This window comes from Pteropus medius, unplaced genomic scaffold (genome assembly GCF_902729225.1).
Source record: "Pteropus medius unplaced genomic scaffold, Ma_sr-lr_union100, whole genome shotgun sequence".
Lineage (NCBI taxonomy): Eukaryota > Metazoa > Chordata > Mammalia > Chiroptera > Pteropodidae > Pteropus > Pteropus medius.
Window position 1 is genome coordinate 58529285 of NW_024344378.1, and position 15731 is coordinate 58545015.

The 15731-nt window shown below is 34.4% G+C and overlaps 1 protein-coding gene across 1 annotated transcript in view; it reads right to left on the reverse strand.

The window, feature by feature from the left end:
- The window catches only part of PTPN20 (protein tyrosine phosphatase non-receptor type 20), an 88603-nt gene that overhangs the window by 53154 nt on the left and 19718 nt on the right, over nt 1-15731 (reverse strand). Inside the window, exon 3 of the mRNA XM_039872327.1 lies at nt 2117-2220. Within this exon, the coding sequence (XP_039728261.1) occupies nt 2117-2121 (5 nt within the window). The 5' untranslated portion in view covers nt 2122-2220. The remainder of the gene's footprint in view (nt 1-2116; nt 2221-15731) is intronic.

Here is a 15731-nt window from a genome sequence, read left to right on the forward strand (position 1 = left end):
GGACACAGTGAAACCAGTCAGTCCTAAGAGGGAAATTTATAGCAATACAAGAAAAAGAAAGAGCTCAAATAAACAATCTAATCTTACAATTAAAAGAACTAGAAAAAGAAGAGCAAACAAAGCCCAAAATGAGTAGAAAGAAGGATATAATAAAGATCGAGCAGAAATAAATAAAATAGAGTCTAGAAAAATAATACATAAGATTAATAAAACCAAGAGCTGGTTCTTTGAAAGGATAAACAAAATTTACAAACCCTTAATCAGATTCATCAAGGAAAAAAGAGAGAGGACTCAAATAAATAAAATCAGAAGTGAAACAGGAGAAATAACTATGGACCCTACAGAAATACAAAGGATCATAAGAAAAAACTATGAGCAATTATATGCCAACAAATTGGACAATCTGGAAGAAATGGACACAGTCCTAGAAACATACATCTCCCAAGGCTGAGTCAAGAAGAAACAGAAAATCTGAACCGACTGATTACCAGCAATGAAATAGAATCAGTAATCAAAAACCTCCCAAAACACAAAAGTCTTGGACCAGATGGCTTCACAGGCAAATTTTACCAAGCATTCAAAGAAGAATTAACACTTATTCTTCTCAAATTATTCCAAAAAATTCAAGAAGAGGGAAGGCTCCCTAACTCCTTTTATGAGTCCACCATTACCTTGATTCCAAAACCAGAGAAAGACATTACAAAAAAAGAAAACTATAGGCTGATATCTCTTCTGAACATTGATGCAAAAATGCTCAATGAAATATTAGCAAACTGATTTCAGCAATACAATGATCAAGTTGGATTTATTCCTGGAATGCAAGGTTGGTACAATATCTACAAATCAATTAATGTGATGCATCACATTAACAAATCGAAAGATAAAAACCATATGATCATATCAATAGATGCAGAAAAAGTGTTTGACAAAATCCAGCACCCATTTATGATAAAAACTCTCATCAAAGTGGGAATAGAGGGAACATATCTCAACATAATAAAGGTCATATACAAAAAACATACAGCTAACATCATACTCAGTGGGGAAAGGCTAAAAATGTTTTCCTTATGATCAGGAACAAGACAAGGATGCTCACTTTCACCACTCCTTTTCAACATTGTATTGGAAGACATAGCTACAGCAATATAACAAGAAAAAGAAATAAAAGGTATCTGAATTGGAAAGGAAGAAGTAAAACTCTCGCTATTTGCCGATGACATGATACTGTATATAGACAACAAATTTGTTCACTTCCAAATCATCTTTCCTTTAAGCAGAAAGTTATTTTGATCAGAGACAAGCAAGTATCAATAGTGAGGCTGTGGGTCCAGCAATATACTTAGAGTTAGAGACTGCCAGCCAGAGATGTGATGGTATCCTTGACAAGGCCACCTTACATGTCACGAAGAAAGCTACTAAAGTTCACAGTTGTTTTTAAAGCAGCAGCATGACTGACAGCCTTGGGTGGGGGTGACAGTAGAATTAGAAAGTGGGAGTAGTGCTTGTTCTCGGTACTAATTTTTATCTCTATTAATGCTGAAACTTACAGGAAGGAGTATGAGGACAGCAACATGATGGAAGTCCCAAAGCTCCAGGAGATGAAGTAAAAGAAAAAAATGCAACGCACACATGAGATGAAAATTCATTTCCCTTTCTGTGCTCTAACCCTGGTGGTATCTCCACAAGAAAGGTAGTATACCGAGGTAAGAGGTTTTTGCCTCAGATTTTTCACAATCCTTTACTTTCCCATAGTTTGGAAGCACTACACCATGCTGTCTCTATCAATTAAAAATTCCATCATATATATATCTAAAGGTGCTTCAAATTTTGTGTGAAATTTATTTTGTATCTCTATTAGTAGCAGAAAATTAAATAGATGCCAAAATAAGTAAAATTTCCAGAATAGCATCGAAAGGAGTTTTCTTTAGAGTTGCAAAAAATTCCACTCTTTCAAATCCCTATTTTGATCATCTTCAACATTATCGAAGTAACACAAAAGTGAAAAAATCATTGTGGTAAGGAGAACAAAATAGACATTATTCCTTAGAGAGCTTAGTCAGTGATTTAGGTATTAACCATAGTCAATTAGCAAAGACAGATCTTTTTCTAGTTTTACCTCATGAGTCACTGATTCAGGTGTCTTTCCCTGACTTGAAAAAGGCAAAGTCTTCCAAGAAATCAGGTCCTTACTATTAGAGCCATCTCTCTTCTGATCTTTTTCTGAACAAAGAAAAGAAAAGAATTAATCAAATGCAAACAGTTACACAGAAGGAAAGGCTGAGTCTGAATGTGACTAGCCAAGCTGCATGAAGGGCATTTTTACCTACTTTTCTTCTTTTAGAGTCCTCTCATCTTTATTTTCTGTGTTAATTGCTTTTCTCCCTGCTTTGAAAAAATAGCCTAGCTAACATGATCTTTCTTCTAGGATTATCCTCAAGAAACTGACTTTTGAACAATCCCTTTGTTCCTATTTCCATATTATTAAAGAAAGTAATCTTCAGTAAATCTTAAATATATACAACCTACAGAAACTGTGCATTGGGATCTACAGAATACAATTCTTCTATGTTTATCCTTTTCCTTCTTGGAAAAGGATAGTATTACATAAGTCTCACTTTAACTACTTTTATTGTTACTAATAAATTAGCAATATGTTAATGTATACAGAAAGTTGTTTTAGGCTTTATTGCAGAATGTAATATGAATCATTTCTACAAACTTCATTGCTGGTTTAACTGCAAGATTGCTGCTAATTACTCTGTTAAGTCTACAAAAAGAATCGCTCAGATTCTTTTTGTAGAAGCCAAGAGAGAGATTTTTTTCTCTGATCTTAGAACTGAGCACTCAGAGTACCTTTTCCTATGTCATGGCAGCCTTAAATATTATAATTTGAAAATTCTGTGACACAATACATTACAAAATCAATAATACAAAATATAGTAAACAAATACATTGAACACTAAAAAGTGAATTTTTGAATGTTTTAAAAAGAGAATCAAATAGAAATTATAAACTATAACATAAATTTTTACAAGTATGTATTAAGAAATATCAATGAAATGGAAACCTATCAAAACTAATGTGAAATAGCTACAGCAGTGTTTAAAGGAGAAATGTGTAATTGTAAGTACACTGATAAAAAAGACAGAAAAAAAACAAACAAAAATGAATTTTGTATTTAAAGGCCAAGAATAACTGAAAAACTCCCAAAAAGAGCAGAAAGGGAGATACCATAAAGAAAATAACAAATAGAAAATAAGCTAAAACAATAGAATCAACAACAAAATCAAAGAAAATATCTTTTAAAAAACTTAAAAATACACAAACCTATTTCACTACTCAATAACATTACAAATAAAAAAGGGCACAGTCATAGATCCAACCATCATTTTTAAAATAAGCAATAATATCTTAGAAATAATAAACACATTACTTTTAGAATAAATAAATACTTTAGACAAATTTGACAAAATATAGAGGATTATAAACTACCAAAATCTACACAATAATATGTAGACAGTCTGAATAGTATAACCATTTCAAAAGTTAAATCAATAATCAAAAATCCTAACTCAGAAGGAAAACGACATCTCGGCCCAAAAAAGGTTTCCAGATGAGATTATATCAGACTTTCAATATACATATGACGCATTATTGAACTGTACACTTGAAATTTGTATAATTCTATTAATGTCATCCCGATGGATTTAATAAAAAACTTTTAATAAACAGAAATCTCCTTTTTATGCAAACTGTTTTAGAAAATGTGTTAAAATGTAAAGTTACCTAATTTATATTAAAAGGTTAGACATGAAAACAAAATATGTAAAATTCAAGTAAGACAAATTATAAGCTAAACTCAAAAATGAAGGTAGATATAAAAATCCTAAATAAAATATTACTAAATGGTGCAGTGAAAAAAAAATGCATAGACTAAATGAGATTTATCAAAAGAATTCAAAACACATTTAGTATCAAAAATATCTACCAATATAAATTGGCATGTTAACAAATGTTAACAAAATAAGGAACGGAAATTATATTATCATCCAAACATATCAAAAAAATCATTTGAAAAATCAATACTCTTACAAGTTAGAAAGAGAAAGGAACTTCTTTAACTTATAGAAAAGGTTATCTATTCAAAGTATTAAGCCAACATTACACATAATGGTAAACGTTTAGAAACATTCTCATTCTTTTAAAGAAAATATAAGAATGCCTGCTACCACTACTCTTATTTAACATTGTGTAAGATATAAGACCCAAGTAATAGAAAGAAAGAAAAAAGCCATACGGCTTAAAAATAAGGAAGTAATTTGTTATTTGCAAATATTGTAATTGTCTACACAGAAAATTTAAGACACTCTATAGTCAAACTATTAGAAATAATAAAGTTTGACAGGGTAGATGATACAAGATCAGTAAATTAGAAACATTCCATATACCAACAATGACCAACCAGACATTGCAACAAAAGAAAAAGTCATTCGCAATAGAAATAAAAATATAAAGTAACTAGAAATAAATCAAACCAAAATATATTGTAAAAATTGCAAACTTTTGGAGAATTTAGAAGTTTGGAGAAACATGGCAGAGTGAGAGACTTCCCCAGATCTTTCCCTTTGAAACAACAATAAGCTGAACATCTAAAACTCAACAAAAAAAAACACACACACACAAATTGCACACCAACACATACGAAGAGTGGGATCTGCACATAAATGCTACCACAGATCAGAACCCCAGTGTTTGGTAGTGGACTGGGAGAAATAAAGAAGCTGCCTCTCATAGCCGCCTGAGCTACCTGTAAGAGGAGGGGGAGGGGGAAAGGCGCAGTGAGTTCCCTGAACACCCCTGCCTTGGAGAGCTGTGAGCTCCACATGGCCAGCCACAAGGCCCAGTCATCAGGGCAAAAAGTAGAGAAGCAAGGACGGCAGAGAAATAACAGTTGATTTTTACCAGCCCCAGTTGCAAAATCGAGTCTGAGTTGCAACCCACAACTCCCAACCCAGAGGCCCAGGCTCCCCATAACCTCTGAGAACAATCACCACAGAGCCCCAGGGAGTCAGAGCAAATGCTACTGAAACTGTCACTAACACTGACAAGGACTGAGACTGAGGTAGCAAGCATGATTAAACATCTACAAGAAAAAAAAAAGGCATTATTAAGACTTCATATAAAGCTGGGATCAAAGAGGCTTAGATGCCACCTACTGGAAAACAAAAGAAAAGGGCCTTCTTTGCAACAGCCTAAAGACACTTTTATATAATAAATCTTCCTTCTGGAAAAAAGCAGAATACATTTCCATTAATGCCCAGTCAGAGGAATAGTCCATTAAACACCATGAACAACCAAGGTGACAAGGCCTCTCAGAAAGAAAAAGAAAAACCTTCAGAAAATAAGCTTACTAACATAGAAATATGCAAGTTAATGACAGAGAATACAAGATGGTACTTCTGAAAAAACTCAGTGAGTTTCAAAATGAGTCATATCAACAATTTCAGGAATTGAAAAAACAACTAGGTGAGCAGAATGAGTTTTTTAGCAAGGAGATTGAAACCCTCAAAAAGAAAAGAATAGATCTTCTGGAGATGAAAAACACACTGCAAGAGTTGAAAGATGAAAGAGCAAGCTTGGGAAATAGAGTCTACCAAATGGAGGAAAGGATCAGTGATATCGAAGACAAAATATGGAAACAAATCAGAAAGAAGAAGAGAGTGACTGAAGAATGAAAAATAATGGAAAAAAACAACAACAACTAGTTAATACCATCAGGAGAGGAAACAAGAATAATGGGCATTATCGAAGGTGAGGAAAAGGAGCAAGGGATAGAAAGCATTTTCAGACAAATAGTTGACGAGAATTTCCCAAATCTTAGAAATGAGCTGGAGCTTGGAATTCAAGAAGGCAATAGAAACACAATTATCTCAACCCAAGAAGGCCTTCATCAAGACACACTGTATTAAAATTATCAAAAATCAATGACAAAGACAAAATTCTCAGGGCACCCAGGGAAAAGAAGATGGTAACTTACAAAGGAAAACCCATTAGATTATCATCAGCCATCTTAGCACAAACCTTACAATTCAGAAATGGGTGGAATCAAATATTCAAACTATTAAGTAAAAGGAACTACCAGCCTAGAATAATGTATCCAGCTAAGCTCTCCTTTAGATATGAAGGAGAAATCAAGACCTTTCCAGACATACAAAACTTGAGGGAATTCTCTGCTACAAGGCCTGTATTATAAGAAATCCTGAAAGAGGTCAGCTACCCTAAAACAAAATGACAAAAAAAATTACATAATTAGGAGTAAGGCGACTAGCACACAGGTAGAAGCAGAAGAGTACAACTCTTACAAAGAAGAAGACATTATAAGCTTAAACAATAAGAAGAGATTTGCTATAGCAAGATAGTAATGAACATTCAGCATACATAGGGACAAATTGAGACAACAGTGACTGAAAAGGGGAGGATTCAAAGATCCAAATTCGCAAAGGGGAATGGAGATAATGCACTCACAGAAGAAAATGGATGACTGTGTATATATATATATAACTATCCTTTACATATGGGTAGTGGTAACCTTATACCAAAGATTCAGAACTGAATTATATAACATAAAACAAGAAGAACCAGAGGAAAAACCCACAAAGCCAACCAAAATAAATAAAACAGAAAAACAAATAAAAAGAAGCAATAGAAAAACCAAGCTACAAGAAAGCAAAAGATAAAATGGCTATAAGAAGACCTCATATTTCAATAATCACCCTAAATGTAAAAGGGCTGAACTCATCAATAAAAGGCGCAGAACTGCAGAATGGATCAAAAATAAAACCCAACCATATGCTGCCTCCAGGAGACACATCTCAGCTCCAAAGACAAATAGAGACTCAAAGTGAAAGGGTGGAAAATGATAGTTCAAGCAAATGGCATTCAGAGAAATGTGGGAGTAGCAGTACTAATATCGGACAAAATAGACTTCAAAATAAAAAAGGTAAAGAAAAATACTGAAAGATACTTCGTAATGATAAAAAAAAAAAATCATGCACCAAGAAGACATTACACTTATCAATATCTATGCTCCAAATCAGGGAGCCCTAAAATATGTAAAGCAATTACTAACAGAACTTAAGGGAGAAACAGACCAAAACACTATCATAGTAGGCGACCTAAATACCCCACTGTCAGATATGGACAGATCATCCAAATGAAAAATCATAAGGAAATAATATCCTCTATCCCATTGGAAGCCAAGCAAGGCTGGGCCTGGTAGTACTTGGATGGGAGATACCTAGGAAGATAGGGTGCTGTAGGTGTAAAAAAAGAAAAGAAAAGAAAAGAAAAGAAAAGAAAAGAAAAGAAAAAAGAAATAACATCTTCAAATGACACATTAAACCAACTGGACATAATTGACATTTACAGAGACATTCATGCAAAAACAACTGCTTATACATTCTTCTCTAGTGCACATGGAACATTCTCAAGAATCGACCACAACTAGGACACAGAGATACCCTCAGAAAATATAAGAGGATTGAAATCATACCAACCATATTCTCTAATCATAATCCTTTGAACTAGAGATCAACTGCAAAAAGAAGTCAGGAAGAACTACAAATGCATGGAGATTTAACAACATGCTACTGAAGAATAACTGGGTCAGAGAAGAAAAAAAAAGGAGATCAAGAGATACACAGAAATGAATGATAATGATAGTAAAACATATCAAAACTTTTGGGACACGGCAAACGCGGTCATAAGAGGAAATTTCATATCATAACAGGCCTATCTCCAAAAACAAGAATGAGCCCAAATAAACAACCTAACACTGCATCTTAAAAAAGCAGAAAAGGAAGAACAAATGAGGCCTACAGTCCGCAGAAGGAAAGAAATAATCAAAATTAGAACAGAAATAATGAAATTGAAAATGAAAAAACGATAGAAAAAATAAATACATCGAAGAGCTTGTTCTTTGAAAAGGTTAATAAAATTGGCAAACCTCTGGCTTGACCAACTAAAGAAAAAAAGAGAAAGGACACAAATATAGAAAATCAGGGATGAAAGAGGGGAAATTACAACTGACATCGCAGAAATACAAAGGATCATGCAAGAATACTATGAAAAAGTATATAACACCAAATTTAAAAACCTAGTAGAAATGGACCCATATTTAGAAAAATACAACCTTCCTAGACTGAATCAAGAACTGGAAAATCTAAATAGACCGATCAGCAGTATGGAAATTGAAACAATCATCAAAAACCTATGAAAAAGTAAAAGTCCAGGACCAGATGTCTTCACCACTGAATTCTACCGAACATTCAAAGAAGATTTAATACCTATTCTCTTCAAACTCTTCCAAAAAAATCAAAGAGGAGCAATACTTCCCAACTCATTTTATGAGGCCAATATTACCCTGATATCAAAACCTGGTAAGGACAACACAAAAAAAGAAAACTACAGACCAATATCTCTCATGAACACAGATGCAAAATCCTAAAGAGGATACTAGCGAACCGAATAAAGCAACAAATTAAAAAGATTATACAGCATGATCAAGTGGGCTTCATCCCAGAAGCACAGAGATAGTTCAACATATGCAAATTGATTAATGTGATGCATCACATAAATTAAAAAATAAGAATCAGATTATCATATCAATAGATGCAGAAAAGGCCTTTGACAAGACACAGCATCCATTTACGATCAAAACACTTAACAAAATTGGTATAGAAGTAAAGTACCTTAATATAATAAAGGCCATCTATGACAAACCCTCAGCCAACATTATACTTAATGGTGAAAAACTAAAAACCATTCCTCTAAGATCAGGAACAAGGCAAGGCTGTCCACTATCACCACTCTTATTCAATATAACATTGGAGGTCCCAGCGAGTGCAATCAGGCAAGAAGATATAAAAGGCATCCAAATAGGAAATGAAGAGGTCAAACTGTCTATTTGCAGATGACATGATTCTCTCTCTATACAGAAAACCCTAAAGACTCCACAAGAGCACTACTAGAAATAATAAGCAAATACAGTAAAGTTTCAGTATTTAAAATCAACATTCAAAACTCCATAGCATTCCTATACTGTAATAATAATAGTCAAAAAAGAAATGAAAAATAATTTTTTTCAATGCAACAAAAAATAAAATGAAATATCTAGGAGTAAATCTAACAAAACATGTGAAGGACCTATATAATGAAAACTATAAGACCTGATTAAAATAAATTGAAGAAGATACAAAGAAATAGAAAAATAACCCGTGTTCTTGGATCAGAAAGCCACCTGCAAAAGAATGAAACTATGTTGTCTATCACCACACACCAAAATTAACTCAAAATGGATTAAGGACTTAAATATAAATCCTGAAACAATAAATTGCATTGAAGAAATCATAGGCACTAAACTCATGGACCTTAGACTTAAAGAGGATTTTATGAATTTGACCTCAAAAGCAAAGAAAGTAAAAGGAAAAAATAAATGAACAGCATTATATCAAACTAAAAACCTGCACAACAAAAGTCACCATCAACAAGGCAAAAAGATAACCATAGGAATGGGAAAATATATTTGCAAGCAATGACTCTGATATGGAACTAATACCAAATATACAAGAACACATATAACTCAATAAAAACAAATAAACAAAAACAATCTGATTAAAAAATGGGCAGAGGACCTGAACAGACACTTCTCCCAAAAAGATATACAAAGGGCCAATAAACATATGAAAAGATGCTCAACATTGCTAGCTATTACAGAAATGCAAATCAAAACCACAATGAGACCATCTCACACCTGTTAGAATAGCTGTTATCAAGAGGACAAGTAATAACAAGTATTGGAGAGGATGCGGAGAAAAAGGAACCTTTATATATCGCTGATGGGAATGCAAATTGGTATAGCCACTATGGAAAATAGTTCTTTGAGTTTTCTCAAAGAACTAAGAATTGACCTACCATATGATCCAGCAATCCCTCTACTGGGTATTTACCCCAAAGACTTGAAAACTCATATCCCAAAAGATATTTGCACTCCCTTGTTTACAGCAGCATTATTCACGGTGGCCAGGACATGGAATCAACTGAAGTGCCCTACAATAGATGATTGGATAAGGAAGCAGTGGTACATATATATAATGGTATATAAATCAGCTGGAAAAAGAAATGAAATACTGCCATTTGTGACAACATGGATGGATCCTGAGATACTCATGCTAAGCGAAATAAGCCAGATAGAAAAGTTTAATACCACATTATATCACTTACATGTGGGATATAAATCTAAAAGGAACAAACAAACATGACAGACAAACAGAGATCATGAAGATGGACAATAGACTAGTGGCTACCAGAGGGGAGGGGGTAGGTGGGAGATAGATCAAGTAAAAGGAGTCAAATATGTGGTGACAGAAAGAAATCTAATTATGGGCAGTGAATATATAATACAATATATATATATGACTTACTGTTGAATTATACACTTGAAATTCATTGGATTTCATTAATCAATGTCACTAAAATAAATTTAATAAAACAGTGTGATATCACTTTAACTCATCAGTTGGGAAAACTATCAAAGTGGATAAAATTCATTATTGATAAGGGTTTAGAGAAATAGGTTAAAGGGAATGTAAACTGAAATAGTATTAATCTCCTTTAAATGTGCATAAACTTTAACCAGAAATTCTTCTAGATATCAATTTACATACTCATACATGTAAAAATTGAGCAAAGAAGGTTTACTGAGGTACTCTTTTGGACAATAAAAATCAAAATGTCCTTCAATTATGTGACAGTTAATAAATTAAGGCACAGCCATAAAATGGAACTCTAAACATCCTTCTTAAAATTCTCTCTTTCAAAGCAATTCATCTCTGCCTGTACTCACCACTGATTCCTGTCCTGGATTTTCAGAGACTATTCTAATTTCGCCTAATTTGTATCCCACTGCCCTTTCAAAGGCTTTCAAACTTTATGAAGCTCCACTGAGTCAATAGTTTGAGGTACAGCATAATTACTTATAGATAATAATTAAAGAAATAAAGTTATAGGTTATATCAGATATAGTTATTAATTTAATATCATTTTCCTAAGATGTCTGTATGACAGAAAGGTTATGGTTTCAATGCCCTGTAGAACATTAATCGGTTTCATTTCTAATTCAGCAATCTTATTTCAAAATGTCTTTCCTAATGAATGATGCACACCCTGTTCCTCAAAATGCTACTTCAACTAGGTTATCCTTTCACTATTTCAATTAGTTATAGTTGAGTATATTATTTGAGACAGGTTCTTTCTATATTTGTATGAATTTTCCTCTAATATAATGTAGCTAAATAAACTGACACTTAAATGCAGAGTAATTTTTCAAGCATATATACTGTTAAACTTTAGGAAAAAAGGATTGTATCTACATGTCTAAATGTTTTTCAGAATTTTGTCAAATATTAAACTTTCAAATTTGATTTGAGTAAAGAAAGAATCTTCGAGTTTACCAGATCTTGTATATTTTATTATTTTTAAGGATCATTTTAAATATTTTTAGTATATTTTTAACAATTATAGTTGGCACACAATATTATATTATTTCCAGGTATACAACATAGTGATCAGACATTTAACTTATGAAGTGATCGCCCCAATAAATCTAGTACCCATGTGACACCATATGTACATATTACAATATTATTGACCATATTCCTTATGATATAGTTTATATCCTCATGACAATTTTATAACTCCTAACTTGTCATTCTTAATTCTTTCTCCTTTTTCACCCACTGCCTGAAGCCCCTTCCATCTGGCAGCTCTCAAAATTTTCTCTGTATCTATGAGTTTGTTTCTGTTTTGCTTATCGTATTCTTTTATTCCACATGTAAGTGAAATCACATGGCATTTGTCTTTCTCTGTCTGATTCCACTCAGTAAAATACCATCTAGGTACATCCATGTTGTTGCACATGGCAAGATTTCACTTTTTTTATGTCTGAGTGATATTCCATGGTATATATGTGCCATCTCTTTTCCATCCACTGATCCGTAGTGGATACGCAGGTGCCTCCATATCTTAGCTACTGCAAACAATGCAGCAACGAACATATGGATTCACATGCCCCTTCTAAATAGTGTTTTGGGTTTCTTTGGATAAATACACAGAAGTAGAATTACTGGGTCCTTCTTTGTCTCTTGTTATAGCCTTTGTTTTAAAGTGTATTTGCCTGGTATAAGTATTGCTATATTAGCTTTTTTTCCCATTTTTATGACATATCTTTTTCCATCTCTTTACTTTCCGTCTCTGTGTGTGTCTTTCAATATGAAGTGAGTCTCTTTTAGGCAGTATATGTAAAGATTTTTCTTTCTTATCCATTCAGCCAACTTATCTTTATTGGAGCATTTAATCCATTTACATTTACATTTAAAGTAATTGTTGATAGATATGTAGTTATTGCCATTTTATTATTCATATTTTTGTATTTTCTTTTTCTTCTTAAATAAGTCACTTTAACATTTCTTAATACTGGTTTGCGTTGATGAATTCCTTGAGCTTTTTCTTCTCCAGGAAGCTCGTATTCTGTCCTTTGATTTTAAATGATAGCCTTGCTGGATAGAGTCATCTTGGTTGTAGGTCTTTACTTTTCATCACTTTGAATATTTCATGCCAGTTCCTTCTGGCCTGCAAAGTTTCTGTTGAGAAATCAACCAATAGTCTTATGGGAGCTCCCTTATAGGTAACTAATTGCTTTTCTCTTGCTGCTTTTAAGATTCTTTGTCTTTAACCCTTGGTCTTTTAACAATGATGTGTTGATGTGGGCATCTTTGGGTTCATCTTCTTTGGGACTCTGCGCTCCTTGGGCTTGTATAACTATTTCCTTTGCCAGGTTAGGAAAGTTTTCCATCATTATTTCTTCAAATAAATTTTCAATTTTTTGTGCTCTCTTCTCCTTCTGGTACCCCTATGATGTAAGTGTTGTCCAAGAGGCCCCTTCAACTATCCTCGTTTTTTGGATTCTTTTTTCTTGTTGCTGTCTGATTGGGTGTTTTCTGCTACCTTATCTTCTAAATCACTGATTCAATCCTCTGCTTCATCTAACCTACTAATTCCTCCTAAGGTATTCTTCATTTTAGTTATTGTATTCTTCATTTCTGATGGGTTCTTTATTATGTTTTCTATCTCTTTGTTAACGTTCTCATTGAGTTCACTACTCTTCCTCTAGGTACATTGAGCATCATTGTAACCAGTGCTTTTAATTCTGTATCTGGTAGATTGCTTGCTTCCATTTTATGGAGTTCTTTTTCTGGAGCTTTGTTCTGTTCTTTCATTTGGGCCATGTTTCTTTGTCTCCATATATTGACTGTGTTTTGTTTCTATATATTAGAGAGAGCTACTATGTCTCTTGCTCTTAGAAGAATGGCCTATGTAGTACGTGTCCTATAGGACCCAGTGGCAAAGTCTTCCCTGGTTATATGAGCTGGTGCTCCAGGTGTGTCTCTTGTATGGGTTGTATGTGCCCTCTTGTTGTAGTTGAGCCTTTGTTGTTCTTTGCACATCAGTGGGACAGATTAATCCTCAAGCTGATTAGTTTTGAGGACTGCTTGATGAGGGCTGACCCTATGAAGCAGGATTCAATGTTGTAGGGCTCTGGTGCCTGCTCAGTCTGCCCTTTGGGTGTGTCATCCTTGGATGAGGCTCAGGTGATGTTCTGGCATGATCTGAAGCTGGCCACCAAGCCTGCCGCCCTGGGGTCTCCTGAGAGAGGCTCCACTGCAGGCCAAGTTCAGACACAGCCTGTGCCTTGCTTGGGGCCACCTGGCATGAGCCACCAAGCAATCTGCAGATGGCCAACACCAATGCTGGGCTTGAAGTACCTGAGAGGCCAAGCCATGAACTGAGGCCAGCTGCCACTAGTACTGGGCTTGGGGCTGCTCAGCAAGAGGTAGGGGGCACACTGAGGCCAGATGCTGCTTACTTGGTTTTGTGAACCTTTGAGAAATTTAGGAAAGTCTGCAGCATGAGCCAAGACAGGCTATTTGTATAGAAAAGCCAGTGGAAGTGGCTTGTGTGGGCCTGCATGTTGGTTGGGGTGGAGTCCCAGGGAATTACCAGGGTGGGACAACCAGTATTAACCAGGTCGATGGAGACTCAGAATTGGCGGCCACCTGCATCTGCATGCTAGGTTGAGGGAGGGCTCAATGGAGTCTACATGTGGGCCCTTTAAAAAGGAACACCTGTGATTCCAGCCATCCTCTCTTACGCAGGCACAATCGCCACTCAACTTAGCAGTTGGAAATTATAGGGACTTCTATTCCTGGCACTGGAACCCTGGGCTGGGAAGCCTCAGGTGGGACCTGGACCCCTGACTCCTCTAGGGAGACCTCTGCAGCTAATACTGGAGAGAGTCTTTAGACTTTGTGTTATTTAAATAACCTACCTTCTTTTAAAGGAATAGCAGGCTCTGTTAAGAATATTTTTAACTAAAACAAAAACCTGCTACATATACTGACCCTTTTTTTTTTTTTTTGGCTATGCCAGACAGCTTCCTCTTTATGATTTTAACAACTGAATGGTATTTATTGTCATATAGCATCTTATCATATAGATTTTACATTAAATAGTCTAGCAATCCCTCAAGATATCCCCTTATATAATTCTTTTTGAAGCTGTATAGGTTTGTATTAGACCACCATATTTTCATGATTGAATAGCACAGACCATTACCAAATTAAGCCAGAGTCTCAGCTGTAATCCTTGATCCCACTTCTGCACTCTGGAACACCAAAGAATGGGTCCTTTTGTGATAACTCTTGGCATATTTGCACACTGATGTAATCTCTACTGTTAGGTATTCTTCTCCAGGGTAAAAATCCTTAGTTCCTTATTCCACTTCCTTAGATTCCTTACTTGATCCACATTGAAAATGCAATAACATTTACTTCACATCTGAGAAACCCTTTATTCTATTTTCCAATAGGCAAATTTGATGAACTGATAATCCAATGCTATTCTGATTTTAGAGCACATTCCTTTACGTGTAACCTATTCTATTCTGCCTCACTGGAAGCTTCTAGGAACTTTTCCCTGTATTTGTAAATTTCACAACAATGTGCCTTGTAGTGTCTTTTTATTTCATTTTTCTGGGTACTTAAACTTACTCTCAATCTAGAAATGTATGTCCTTCAGTTTGGAAATTTTTCTTTAATAATTAGTTCTTTGATTTTCATTTTTTTCTAAATTCCTATTAGTTAAATCCAAGATCTCTTGGATTCATCCTCTAATCTTATCTTTTTCTATTTTCTATCTCTTTATCTTTTTATTCTGTTTTCTGAAAGATATCTCTAACTTTACCTTCAACTCTGAATCTTTTTTTATTTCTGTTAACACTTGCTAAATTCCTAAGAGCTCTTTTTTGTTTATTGAATGGGTCTTGTTTTAAACACCCCGTTCATGTTTCTTGATGCAGTATCAACAATTAATTCTGTGAAAATGTTAATTACAACATTTATTTGTTTGTTTGTTTTTTCATCTGCATTGATTCTGAATTCGATTTTTCCTTGCTTATTTGGTTCACTCAAAAGCTTTCCCTAGATATCTGGTAACCTTTGGCCATATGTTCATGCAAAACACTTAGATATTAAGATGTTGTATAGAAACTATATGTGGCTCCTTGACTAGTATTAGTCCTTACTATATGATAATTCTCTCTCTCTCTCTCTCTCTCT